This window comes from Leptosomus discolor, chromosome 16 (assembly GCF_034619465.1).
Source record: "Leptosomus discolor isolate bLepDis1 chromosome 16, bLepDis1.hap2, whole genome shotgun sequence".
Lineage (NCBI taxonomy): Eukaryota > Metazoa > Chordata > Aves > Leptosomiformes > Leptosomidae > Leptosomus > Leptosomus discolor.
Genome location: NC_141406.1, coordinates 5,219,647 through 5,234,173, shown reverse-complemented (window position 1 = coordinate 5,234,173; position 14,527 = coordinate 5,219,647). Strand labels below are relative to the sequence as shown.

General features: G+C 37.5%; 1 protein-coding gene across 1 annotated transcript; it reads right to left on the bottom strand.

Moving 5' to 3' along the window:
• Positions 1-2,186: 2,186 nt before the first annotated feature.
• On the bottom strand, positions 2,187-13,797 carry RAB36 (RAB36, member RAS oncogene family). The gene is made up of 10 exons (XM_009951473.2): positions 13,729-13,797; positions 12,489-12,577; positions 9,842-9,907; positions 8,736-8,837; positions 6,987-7,051; positions 6,339-6,390; positions 4,857-4,938; positions 3,129-3,219; positions 2,486-2,605; positions 2,187-2,251 (listed from the first exon to the last, which is right to left on the bottom strand). The coding sequence occupies exons 1-10, from the start codon at positions 13,795-13,797 to the stop codon at positions 2,187-2,189; spliced, it is 801 nt and encodes a 266-aa protein (XP_009949775.2).
• Between the last annotated feature and the right edge of the window lie 730 nt (positions 13,798-14,527).

Sequence of the window (14,527 nt, the reverse complement as noted above, 5' to 3'; positions counted from 1 at the left end):
TTCTCAGCAGCTCAAATCTGAAAGGTCCTGATATAATCAGTTTTCCAGATACTGTTGTTTCTGTAACGATTGAATATCTTAAGAAACTGCAACTTGTAACTGTCCATAGGTTTTCTTCTTTCATTCCACTTAAGAGAGCTGCAGTATGAAATTCAGAGCATTATAGAAGACGGACCACTTTTTTTTTTTACGCCAGCATAGCATGTAATGCTGGATTTGAATCTTACAAGTATGGAGTTAAGCTGCTGGTAGATTTCTAGAGAATCAGTCTTTCTGTTGTCCCACTTTGATTCCTTTGTTAATGCTTTCATTTGAATGCTTATAGTAATTTTGAAGGGCCATAAATTTGTATGGTTTAGTGCAGTCAAAAGATTTACAGCATCTCATTTATCTTCAGAGAAATATCACTAGCTAGACAGTCAGAACTGAATATTAAAATTCAGTGAAATACTGGAAAAATTAGAGTGAAGTAAAATGAGTCTATTTCCCTTTCACTTCTTTTGTATTTTTGCAGTTTAAAACTAATTATCATAATCAATCATACTAATACAATTTCACAAATACTGACCAAATATTTGTTACAGTAATTTCTGGCAACATTATTTCTCATTCAAATTTCTGTCAACGTCATTTGTCAGCAGGAATGACTTTTAAAACAGGAATATCTTTTGGCATCAGTCACTGTTGCCCAAAGAGCAGAAGAGCATTGTAAAGCTGCTTTACTTTGATAAAATTCAGTGGTAGTCAGAGCTAACCTCTGCCCATTAAACAATGATTTAATTGCTAAAGAACTAATTGCACAAGGTTATGTCAAAGGGTATTTGAAAAGGCAAAACTGAGGCAAGGGGTTTTTTGCTCCAGCCAGCACACCAAGTCACAGCAACATGGCCAGAGAGCAGGTTCTCCTGTAGGTGTCCAGCAGTGGCATCTTCACACAGCAAGTACCTTCGGGCTTAACAAGCGTGTGTCTGCTTTGGAGAACTCTAAACCCACACACACTTGCAAGTCTTTTCACAAAATGGCAAAACTATTTCTCTGCTATTACTGATTTTATTAAGCAGTGATGCAAATTTCTCCCAGCATCTAGTGATCAAATTATCTTGTCTGGTAAAAGTAGATAGAGTGACTAAGAATTTAGCAGCAGTATTGAATCTAACCTTACCAGCTCAGAGTTCCTACCACACATTCATGACTGAGACTGCCTATGGCTCCAGAATCGTGTTACATTACTACAAAACCAAACCAAACCAAACCAGCAAACAAAACCCCCCCAAACCCAACCCAGTTAAGATAAAATGAAAAAGTCATTACTCTTAGCAACAAAGTACAACTGCAGTGTAGACAATATTCATTAAGATCATTCCAGAGAAGGATTCTGCATCCTCTTTGGAAGATGAAAAATTAGATTTCATGTATTCCATGCCATGTACCTACGTGACCATTCTTTCCTATTCAAGAGAGTGGAAAAGAATAGTGTTCTTCTCTGGTAACATTTTCAAAATATTAGACAGCTGGGACAAAACAACAAAATTCCTACCTGGACTTCTCCTAGACTTGGAAATATTTAAATACTGGGCTCTGATTCTCAAGTGGAAAATGAAAAATAATACAGATTTTTCCTGGATGGGGAAACCACAGTGGAAACTATGCAGTCTGCATTTGTGCGCTTCCATACCTGTTATTGAAAAAGATTTCTTTCGGAATAGTTTTAAAGTATTTGGAATGCGTAAATGCAAGTCAGAGTTATTTTATACTATGATCTTAAAAGGCAAAAACATATGGATAGCACCCTTTATTCTGAACTGCCATTTGTTTTCTGCTTCCATGAGAATGCAACTTCACTATCTAAGACTTCTAGAGAATTATCAAAGAACAACCCACTAAAATTACATAACTTTTGAGTTTCTGGCAGACAGGTGAGCACATGGCACTGACAATGTCTTCTTGCATTACGACAAGGATGTTATGTTTCCACTACACAGAGGAAGGTTTACGTAACCATTGTACCATCCTGGGCAAGTGAGCCTGCAGCAGAAAGAGAACTCTCAGAAAGAAAGTTTGGGTAAGTTTTTCCTCCCTCATTTCCAAAAATAAAACTTTATATTTCTAGTTTGAGAGTTTTCACTGTTGCAGGTGCTTTATGCTGGACTACAGAGAAGCATGGTACTTGCAGAAACAGTAGACAGTCAGCAGCAACTCAGGCTGCCTTGAGTGTTGCCTTCTGGGGTTTCCATCATGTTCTTTTCCAGTTCTGCATAAACAAAAAAGTTACAAAATCAGTTCACAGAAATGAGACCATGCAATACTAAGGGTAACAAAAGCTGAATGCAGCCCCAGTCACTCCTATATGCTAGAACGCAGGCAGACCATGACATGAATATGCTTGCAGGTGTTTTAAACAGGCTTTAATTTAATTCTTGAAAAATCTCCCTAATCCTTCAGACGGTAGACAAGGAAAACACATGAAAAGCAAAACTTCACATACTGATGAGGTTTCCTGACCCAATTTGGGTCATGTGCCCAGCAGTTTTCTCCAGCTCCTTTATCATGGACTGTTCAAAGGCCAAGGCAGCAACTCGGGAAAAGAACTCTTTGACATTTTCCCCTAGGAAACAGGACAGAAACTATGTGTTTTTACAACTGCACAACAACACACAATCAAGCATAACAAGCATATCTGTCTGGGACAGAACAGGCCTCTCCAACAATCTGTCCTCCTCACTGCAGAGAGATTTTCTCATTTTCTTACTCTGGAACACTGTACCATGTACTGTATCTTTAGTTTTAGTCAGCAACAAGGAAAATTCATTTTGTGGTATAATTTTTTTTCATGGCTCATGTTGAGTAGCAGCGCACAGGTGTATTTGTGTAACTACCTATGAATTAATCATGCTTAGACATTGCACGGCAGCTCAAGTAGTCCTTTCTGTAAACACGACAGTGCAAGCACCTGCACGAATGCTCAAATAAAATCCACCATTAATAAACTTGAAGTTTCCAATAGCAACAAAATGCAAGAGCAACAAAAAACCTGCATGGGAATGGGGGGATAAGGAACTTTAACTTCCTCCCACCTTAACATAAGCCTTTGAGGTTACAGTGTTTTTACATCCTTTGCAGTAACTTACCCGTTTTTGCTGAAACTGACCAGTATTCTGCTTGCATCTCATTGGCAAAGCGGATGGCATCTAGCTCTGTCCTTTCACACACAGCATCTGACTGAGCAAATAACACGGAATAACTTTAACAGAAGAAGTGTATCCAGGCTGATAACAACACAGAGGCACTGCTAGCACCTACACTGTGATGCTTCCAGTTTTCACGGTGGCCTTTCTGGCCTTGCCTTAGAACTTGTGCAATCAGACATCCCTGCAAGAACATCCAAGTGCTTAGTATTGCTTTTAAAATGGAAGTCTCCATTCACCTCCCACAGCACCGAAACAAAACAACAGTAAACAAGCGTGAGCATTGTATCTAACTATAGAGTGTGGTAGGAAGCTATAAAGACAACAGCCCAGTTATGGCTCTTTAAAATCTTTAAATTCTTGTCACCCCATCGTTCTCAGCAGAAGAGTTGCAGGCTCAACTAATCACAATGGTTCTTTGGGTTTAATCTTTCCTGTCTCTGTCTCAGATCCTTTTTTCTACTCTATCTATTTTTACTATGTTGTAACACAACGGCCTTTCCCCCTTTTTATTTTTCCTCTGTTTTTATCTCTTCTTAAGACTAAAATGTCTTGCCCCTTTCAATGGATTTTGCTTTCTTGCACTTAATTTTCAGGTCCTTTTCCCCTCTCTGTTCTCTGTGATCAACTATATCATTAAGTTGCTACTCGCTTTTAAGTTCTAGCCCATTTGTGATGGATGATATCAGTTGTCTTTGTTTGTACAGTTTTCTGTGCGTTGTCTTACAATGGGGAACCCCTGCACAATTGAGAAGAATTCTAAAAATTTGGAAAGGATGATGTGACATCAAGATGAGAAATAGAGTGTAAGTAGTTGGGAAGATACTGGCTTCATACTGAAGTAACACCTAGAACCCACAATCCTTTGCTTTGCTCTTGTTTCCCTTTCAGTTGAAATTGCTATCATTCTAAAAACAGAAACTAACTTACGGTAGGGAATTCTAGCTTAGACAAGACTTCAGATCTGCATCCTCAGAGGTCTGGCACATTTAGCTTTTACTGTAACTCAGAAAAATCAGCATAAGCAAAACAAAGTACCAGAAAAACTGATAGACTTGCAGTTTTCTGGGACTTATTTTCAGTGAAGGGTAAGAAACAAACTGCATAAGTGACACTGTGGTAGCTGGGGCAGGATGGGAAATAAAAAAATAAACCAAACAGCAGAAGAAGCAAGTTTGGTTTGAAATATTTAAGAATTAAGTACTGGTAGCTAGAGAAAGACAAACACAAGACTCAAAATGGTACAGGGTGCGTGCATTATATCCTGTTCTAAAAAATGATCTCACATTCAATTAAGAATTCTTCCCTGTTCCTGAATAACGAACAAACTGCTCCTTAAAAAACAAACCAACAAAACCTTCAAGATCATGAGGTACTCTGTTCTTTTGGGCACACAACTTTTCTCGGCCTTTTCAGTTGTTTGTATGTGCTTGAAAAACCTCATGCGAGGAACGGAAATAGGGATATTTCCCTAACTACCCATTTTTTCAGAAAGCACTTTCTTAAATAGGTTCCAACTGTGCTGTTCTATTTACCTGTGACGGTCTTTCTTTCTGTTTAGGTTTTTCCCTCAAGGTCTTTAACTTAGCAACATTGTGTGCAACTTGTAAAGGAAATCACTTGAGGAACTAGGGGAAATCCAACTTCCTTATCTGCATTCAATTTACCTACCACCAAATCTTTTTTTGTTCCAACTAGAAAGATGAAGCTGGAATCTGGCTCATTCTCCCCCAATGCATCTTCTAGCCACTGTCTGAAATACAAAAGAAATGAGAGAATCAGTCAGAGGGACCGAGGAATACAGGGCAAAGTGACAGATGATAGAGTTACAAGAAAAGTGAGAGGATGAACTTATGCAAGAGTATCAAAAGCTCAAAAGCCTTTTTTTTCTGGACAGAAAGAGACCAGGAGCTATTCCAACTCCTTTGAATACATGACTTCCACTAATGAAAATTTCAAACATGTCACTGTAGAGTTCACATTCAACAGTGATTTTACCACCCAGAGATGGTATTTTCAGCATAAGGGAGGGGGCAAAGTTTTGATTGAGATAAGGAATAAGAAAACAAGAAGCAGAGGAAAAGGTATGAAAAACATAGCATGTTAGATACAAATGGGAATACAGAAGAGTGAAATAATCTATTCAGCATTATAAAACAGCTCGTTACGAAGGCTGCATTATTCTTGTCTCATAAGCTTTTATATTTTTGTTACTCTGGCAATGAAGTTCCTCTTGAGTCATCCAACACAAGTCAAGGAGGGAAGTGAGTGTGTGTGGGGGGGGCAAATCAGGTTCACAGGCTTCAATTATTTTCAGCCAAGCAGAGACACTAATACATATTATTTTACAAAGTCCTATGCAAATGAGCTAAGTACCACAGCAGTAGCCTGAAGAAATAGTCTAATACACATTCAAATAAGACAGAGGACAGGTTGTAAAGAAACAGGTACTTGCATTACAGTCACAACAGCATGTTAGAAATACATACACTCTGACCTGGCGACAATAATGTGGATCATAGATCCACGTAGGGTTTTGCAGCCTGCACTAAAAGCAGAACAAGTTTACTCGTAACAATTAAGTGCTGTTGTAACCAAACCATTACAAGTATCTGAATGAGTAAGTTTAGCTTTATCTACATATACTTTGAGTTTTTAATTATCTTTCCTCTTTTTGACAGCCTACCTGCCAACAGAATCACTACAGAAACCAGAGAAAGAAAGTAATTTTGGGCTAGCAGTGCACCTAGAAAGTAAGAGGCTCTTGAGTCATTACGCATGAGATGCATCGGATCAGTTTCACCTTTGACATCAGATGCCAGCCTGTTTACAGCCAATGGAGACAAAAAAGGATGCTTTTGGGGTGCACTTCATCTCTTCCTGCATGTCTAGTTTTGGAAGGATCAAGCTCTTACTGAAGTGCCTTTTGCTCTTCAAATACTACAAAGGAAGTCAAGGGTAAGTATTTATGCTCTGCATTTTCTTCAGAAAAGTCTCACCCTACGTAATACAAAGAAGTGACTTTCATTCTTCATTTCTTAGCTCAATAGGAACACTCGTGATCCAGCAAATTCTCAGCAAACTACAGGCTATCCAAGGCAATTAAACCTGCTGTAGAAGCTTTAACGGCTAAGCCAAAATACAGCAACTTACTTGGTGTGTTCCAAAGTCTGGATATCAGCCAGATCAAACACTGTTATTATAACTGCAATAAAAGACAAGAACACAAAAAAAGTGATTAAGGTAGAAAGTGTATCAGAAGTCTTTCCAACTCATCTTGTTAAACAGAGAGAATGTTTACATACAAAGGGCAAGAGCAGATTTAACACAGAGGAGATGGAAGACTACCCATTTGCTCATTCCTCTTCCTTCTCTAGCACCCAGTAAGACTGAAGTCCTCAGTCTTCAATCTCAGTCTTTACCTGTAGTCTGCAGTCTATAGTGCTATTACTCCTTTTATTTTGGGACCACTTTAATTCCTGTAGAAATTGTCCATTACCAAAGGGAATGACAGAAGTATCGACTTCAACTTCAGCAATAATCTTATCCAAACCCAAATTCTTTTCCCCTTAGACACAAGCGCCAATTTTTATCATTGCATCATCAGAACATGCAGAGCTTGCAGGTGTGACAATATATCAATTCACGAGCTTTTTCATCCCTTCTTCTCTCCAGTAATGGACAATCCATTCCACTGCACTGTGTCTACAGGTACCTTTCCAAGGAGCACATATGCATGTATGTTTCCATATAAAATACAATCTCCTGTCACAGCCAGGATCAAATTAATATTGTTCTCACCCTCTGCTCCTCGGTAGTAAGCAGATGCGATGCACTTGAACTTTTCCTGACCTGCTGTGTCCCATCTGTGCAATGGGGGAAAAAAAGAAATTTCAGGTTAATGAAACCCACTGTAACCTGAGTAAACATGCTAATGAAGCAGCAGACTGGTACAAGTTGGAGAAGAATGTGATACCAGAGGAGTGTTACCATCTGGAACATGTTATTCATTAACTACTAACAGAAATACAGTAAAACTCTATTATTTAATGAAGACATTTGAACTCTGTTTTTGTCTTTTTTTTTTTTTTTTTTTTTAAATAGTGGTCATTTTGCAGACACAATTCAAGTATTTGTGTTCTGCACAGTAATACCTTTTCTTAAAATATTTGCTCCTCATCTATGTCATCTGCATGTACTTCTAGGGCAATCCAATTTTGAAAATTTTCTGTGCTAATATTAGCTAAATGATATATTGGCCCATATCAGAATCTTGCAATTGCTAGATATGTTATCTGTCCATACACCACAAATTAGAGACCTACAGCTCAGTCCACCGGCCACTGATGACACCATTAAAGAAAAACAAGAAAGTGGTGCTTATTAATGAACGTGATACACAGTCCTCTCAGCTACTGCCAGCACTACAGACGTTTGGGGTTTTGTTATAGCCTAATCTGTCAGTCAGGGACATTTGCAAATTTATCTTGTATGCAAATCTCTCCGCAAGAGGGAGCACTAGTGCGTATCATATGGAAATCTCCTACCCAGCCACTGAAGATTCTGCAGATAATGCAACCTCATGTTCAGTAGCTCATGAACTTTATTGCTTAAGGTGGTAAAATGCTGATGCATCAGTCTAGATTTTTAGAGGGACTCAAGTTCCAAAAGGACAGAGCCTGGCAGAATTTTCAAAAACACAATGGCACTGAAATCAGTGGGAAATGTATTTCTAAGCATTTTTAAGTATTAAGAAATCCCACTAGCCATCTATTTATATCAATGATATCCCAGAAAAAATGTGTTCCTAAGTGAACAGTTTAAGATTCATGCATGAAATATTTCATGCAAAACATCTTATTTCTGCTCGAAGTCACACTACAGTATAGATGATTCAATAGTGACCTCCACAGAACAATACTGCTAGTCACTGGCAATACTAAAGGACACCCTTCAGCAGAACCAAAGCAGGTGAGAGGCCAGGATTCCCACTAGTTTGATAAACAACGCTCAAAATCAAAGATTTTAAGTTCACATTTAATAAAAACATTCCAGTCATTCTACAATTTGGGGAAAATCAATTAGTCCCTAATTAAGAGATGTTGAAATCTCTGACACCTTGCCATTAATTTCAATGACTGCAGGAATAAAAGTCTCAGCAAAGCCAAGTTCAATGCTCATTGTGCCTACTAAACTTAAATGACAGAACTGTGTAACAATAGGACAAATTCTGTGGAAAAACCTTCTACTTATTCAAGAAACTTGAGTAAAAAAGGCAGAACTCCACTGAAACGGCACAAGATGTCCAAGATGAATTTTCATTGACAAACATAACATATTTTAGGGATAAGAAATCCAAGAGAGTAAAATCTTTTGCTAAAACTGCAAATCCAGGTACAGAACCTGTTTTTCAGATCACGTTACCTTTTGTGCAATTTTATTATATTTTTAAAAATATTTATTCCACTAGAGCCTGCAGCAATTCAGGCAATTCAGCAATACAGTCTCTGCTGAGATTGTGCAATGCCTAACCATGCTGTTTTGACTTACATCTGGAGATTATATGGTATTCCAATTACTTCAAAACGTTCAATTTCAAAATCCACTCCAATAGTCGCCTTGTAGTCTCGATCAAATTTATCTTTACAAAATCTGCAATTAAAAAAAAAAAAAAGATTAAATACTACTAACAGCCAGCTACAAATAACTGCAAAACAAACACTGTCTAGGGTAAATTATGAAGAAAAGAATTAACGATCTGTGGAGTGGCTATATATTGCAGAAGCATATACAAAAACATCAAGAAATAATTAAAACCCAAGAGATAATGGATAACAAACTAGAAAGTATATACATCCGGTAAGCTCTTAAGACGAGGTGAGAATCAGAATAAAATATCTTTGGACTGTCAAGGAAGATAGTCTCTTACAGTTTTACTTACAAGGGAATATAAATAATGACCCACATGTTTAATCAATGAGATTAAAAACTTACCATATCTACTGAAGAACACAGAAGCAATAATAACAATATAACGCAAACATAGACAGAAAGTTGACCATGAGCTACAGAAATTCAGTGATCTGTTCACTGGACTTTTAGATACAAAAAACGTAAGAGCTGTTTTTAACATCCAGTAAAGAATCAAATAACTATTCTTTAAGGCATTCTGCATTTTCTCTGTCTTATTTTATGAGCTACAGAAAAATTCAAGCTTCCTCCCCAGTCTTGCAGCTGTAGAAATGAGTACAGCTACCCATACAAGAATGACCTAAAAATGTTTCAGTGAGCAATCCTACAAGTAAGGAGAAAACATGAAACCAAGACTCAGACATGCTGGAAAGATTTTTTTTTTTTTTTTTTTACCTTATGATCATTTAGCCTTTAGACTGGATTGCTTAAGGAAACACTGTGTCATATCTGACTGGATAAAAATAGTTCAGAATATAACATATACTGATTGAAGTGCTGGAGCATGACTTTCCGTGTTGGTATAACAAGTCTGTCTCATACTGTAGACTTTGTTTTTTCTTTAATAACAAAACCATGGTTCAAAACAAACCATGAAGTACTACCCTGAACAAAGAGGAATGGATACATTATAACATTTATTTGAGAAACTGCAGAAACAAACAGTCTGCTGAGATACACTGTACCTGCTGATAAGGCTGGTTTTCCCAACATACAGGTCTCCTACCACAACCACTTTGGATATTTTCAGCCTGTTATAAATATTTGAAAACATTATATGTTTTTAGTAGCAATTTCAACATTCTCTCTCTAAAAATTCTGATTTAGATCCTTAAATTGCAAGCGATGAGCACATGTACCTGTGTTTCCAGTTTACCTAAATGCCACTGTGCTGCAGGATGAGTCTTAAACTAAATCAAATCAGAGTCTTAAATTAAAAGAAGGAAAAAGAAGGTCACCAAAAAAACAAGCCCCCCTGGAACAGAAATAGTCCATTTCTTACTCTGCATAAATTCTAGTCTATTAAGATTGCTTTGACCACAAGTATATACATTTGGCAGTTTACACACACAGTATCTGCATCCTTTTCATTAAAATTAATCACAAGTTTCTCATTGTCTTTAATAGTACAAATCAAGTCCTAAGTGCAGAAACAAGAAATTGCTCACAATAAAATAACCCACTGCAGAACTTGTCTCTGGGGAAAAACCCCCACATGGTTAGAGCCAATACATTTGCTGACTATCTGGAATAATACTAATCTGAAGCTGGCTTCATGCAAATAATCTTCTTTGCTCTGGGTCCTCCCACAGAACACAGCAGATGAGCTTTAGGTGACTCAGCCTGCACTCTTCAAATTGAAATGTAGTGGTTCTTTTAGGAGATACAGGTGGATAAGTGAATGTAAGTGTTATTTGTTGACCTACACTTGGGTTGACATCACCTGTGCACATGCTACCAAAACAGCTTAAGAGGTTTAATGTTCTTTTGTATCAAGGAATTGCTTTTTAAACAAAGGAATTAGTCCTCTATTGAATACTATTTCTGGTTACATCAGGCTTCCATGTGATGCTGATTCCAAGTTTTCTATTCTAAATAGTCCAAGTCTTGACTGTTAAGCTTCATGACTAATATTAAAAAAAAAAAAAAAAGAAGGCATTTTGTTTGCCAGTCTATGCTAACTGGGTGGCCACAGGCCCCTAAGCTGCTGACATCTCTGCCTGATTAACTATTACTGATAAAATACTGAACAAAATCAACAACCTTAAGGGAAAAGCAAACAAGTAAGTGATGGTTTAGAGGTGTGTGTTCCATTAATTCACGTTGGGGAAAAAAACTCCCTAGATCAGACAATTTAATACATTGATGGAATATCAAGAGACTCAAATACAGACATTAGCTACTGAATTTCTCAGACTACCTTTCCAAATTACCAAGAAATATTCCATTACTTGGCATAATGGAAAAGAAAGATAATGGTTATTCCTGTCAAGTTTTACAACTACTGTACAAAACACTCAGTTGTCTGTCCCTCCTACCCCTGCCCCACCAAAAAAACGACCTAATAATAATCATATCTAGACAGCAGTGGCAGAAAAATGGTTTAATTTTATTCACAAAACCATAATGTAAAGCTTTTTAGCTATACTCTGCTACCAGAATAAATGAACTGGAGAGCTGGTTTATTCTGGAAATAAAACCCCAAATAGATCTTGGTTACAGACAGGGGAAAAAAATGCCTCAAGTCACTAAAGCATGTCTTGCTAGCAAAATTGTCCAGGCTCTTGTTACAAATTTACATGAAACTAAGACCGTGACTGTGCTTCTAAAAAGCGATAAACTCACTGATGTCTCGCAGGGAGACATATTTTGGCTTCAATTTTTTTTTAGTAAGACTCCCTAGTGAAATGAATAAAAAGTTGTGTTTAAAGATGGATATAACAACAAGTCTCATGGTAATCAACAACTCTAGATTTGAAAGAATAGGAGCTAATTGTCAGCATTCATAGAAGCTCCACTTTATGAAAAATCCTTCACACTGAAACACAGAAGCATTTATCACTAAAACATACAGCTATTTATTTTAACTGAATAGCGATGATTTCTAACACAGTTTAGCTTTCTTGCTTTGCTTCAGAAATTAAATCAGTACTAGTAACAGTTCCGAGAGAGACGATGTGAAAAAAAAAAACAACCCAAAGGTTATTACTAGGGCACGAAACAGGTTATTTGGATTTTTCAATGCTATATATTTACCATAATTTCGCTCCAGTTTTAAGGAAACATTTAAGAGAATTTCTCAGCATGTATACTTCTCAAAGACTAAAGCTAGATTCTTATGTGTTTCACACAACTTAGAACTGTGGTATGTTTCTATCCACCCAAAGTCTTTATTAACTGCTCATTTGGAACACCAACAGAGAATACAGCAAGGCTAGATCTGCCCTACTCCTTACAACTGCTCTAGAATTTGGTTGCCATACTGAGTTGCATGTGCAAAATTCAACACTAATTTTAAACAGTCAATTAATCCTTTGAACTAAGAGTTTAGTCAAAGTTGCTAAACAGTATTTACTGCTAAACAGCTCCACTATTTTTTCAATGCTACTTATGCCAGCAGACAAAGTGTCTTTGACTTAGAGGAAGGAGAGGCACCCTATTCATTTACTGTCAAACAGGTCACAGAACTGCCATGTGCACAGGCTTAGCTGCCTTGAAACACACTGGAGTGAGGAAAATGAGGAATGATGGAGGAAAAGTCTATGAAGGAAGCAGGCTCTAAAAAGCTTTAAATACTTTCTTCATTGCATACTTCGTTTATTACAGACTTACCCGACCGTTCCTGCGCTCTGCTGACAAGCAGTCCTGACCTGCGCATGGAAGTGCTCTTTGAACTGCAGACAGGCCTCAGGTGTGTACCACTGAAAACAGGAGGGAACAGCTACCGGCTTAAACTGTGTGATGCCTACTTTGCAAGAAGTCATATCAGCAAGGAAAAAAATAGATAAGAAGATTAATTCAAAGAGTTTGTCAAGCACAGGGATACCCTGGCATGAGAAAACGGATAGCTTGGGTTAGAAGGCTGTAAGGCTTCCCCACAGTTATGTTTGTAAAAGCTCCCTTGGACAGCACCAACATTTCACCACCCGAGCACTCACTAAACCTCCACAGTCAAGTACATTTGCTCATCATCTGTACAACAGCAAGTACCTTAAATTGTCCCAGTAATCCAAGACACACAAGACAAATGCAGATGGGAGCATACAACTAGCAAGTCATTATTGCTACGAAGTGTTTTAGAACTCTTACATGCGCGAAGCACTGTTTTTATTATCAGTTTTTGATCAGGCATTAGTTAAAAATGAGAAAAATGCATTTTATCTTTTGCTTAAAATACCTGTGGTAGCTTTCATAACATTAAAAGCAAAATACGTGGCTGAGATTAAGCATGGAAAGAAAATGCTAGCTCCCTTGAAAGGATCTTCAGAACAACTGAAAAAACAGAGTGGTAATTCCTTGTCCTTCCCTGTCCTTAACTCTTCTATTATACTTCACGTACAGAACTCTTTGGGGACATCAATGATCTTTTCTGTCTGTGTTTCTACAGTGCCTGCTCCATTTGATCCATATGACATCCGTATGTTCCTATACGGACAGAAAATTAAAATTGCCTCAAATTCTTCAACCAAAACCTCCATATAGACATAATTAGACTTTTTGCACATTTAATATCAGCTATGGTTCTTATTTCCCCTCAGTGTAGAAACTGTTTAAGCATGCAATTATTAATATTTGGCTGAAATAACATGATATATATTATAAGGTAACACTTTTGTGGCAAGAGTCACTTTCTATGAAGGTTAAAAGATGAAATGAGGATTATTAGTAAAGAGATCAGCATTGAATGGGAACATGAGGTCACATTCATCTTTGAAAGAAATCCTTAAACAATTTGTAATTTTAGCAGAAGACAACAACTGTACATTAAATTAAAATACTATTAGCACAAGGGAAAGATAGCTCATTGTGGCAGGTGCTACATACTGTGACCAGAGGGATAAAGAATACCTACCTTGGGAAACTGGGAGATTATTCTGTCCCTGCTCACTGGGGGAATCAAATGCATTAGGTTCGTCTTCATCCTCCAAATTCAATTAAATTCTGCCAGAGAGGAAATAGGTAAGGAGAAACATAGTATTCAGGAATTGCCTCAATACAGGGAAAACATTAGAAAAAAACACCCCAAACAGTTCTTACAGACTCATCTTCTTTTTTGCCTTTCAGTACAACTGGCAGTTCTTTGAGTTTACATGTGTTAAAGAAAACCTGTTTCTTGTGTAAAAGGGACCACATCAGTGCGCAGCGCTGTAGTAGCAAACAGTGGCTTTCTGAAACTACAAGGCACCAACTTTAATCCATGGGAGGGCAGAGAATTGCTCACTTAATTCAACATAACTACTTGCAGTTTAGCCCTCAAAGGATTTTGCAGTGTTTAATTCAAAAATCTTCCTCATCATTGTTTGAAATGCCTTTGCACTAATCACATTAATAAATGTTAGGGGATACCAGCTTTCATTTGGTCAGAATAAAAGAGGGAAGATGAAGCTGCCATATTTCTTGGCACATCATCAAACTTTCATCCCAGATCAGCTCAGAAAGAATGAAATGGGTAGATAGTCTGACTTGGAAAAAGAATAATGTTCACATGACAATCACAAATGCACTTAGCTATCCCACTTGAGACATATCAATTTGGTTATGCAACGGAACCTCGTGGGTTGTTGGGGGAGGGGACCCTTAATAGGGTACCAATTTCTTGCTGACATTCAAAAGATCGTTTCTAGTAAGAACATTCATCACGTAGCAAAGCG

Bases quoted from the DNA above. Each gene is read 5' to 3' on its own strand.
- RAB36 (XM_009951473.2), bottom strand. From the start codon at position 13,797: ATGAAGACGAACCTAATGCATTTGATTCCCCCAGTGAGCAGGGACAGA. The intron at 4,939-6,338 runs GTAAGTTGCTGT...TTTGTATTTCAG, and splicing joins CAGACTTTGGAACACACCAA to ACAGTGGCTAGAAGATGCAT. The intron at 3,220-4,856 runs GTAGGTAAATTG...TTATTTGCTCAG, and splicing joins GAACAAAAAAAGATTTGGTG to TCAGATGCTGTGTGTGAAAG.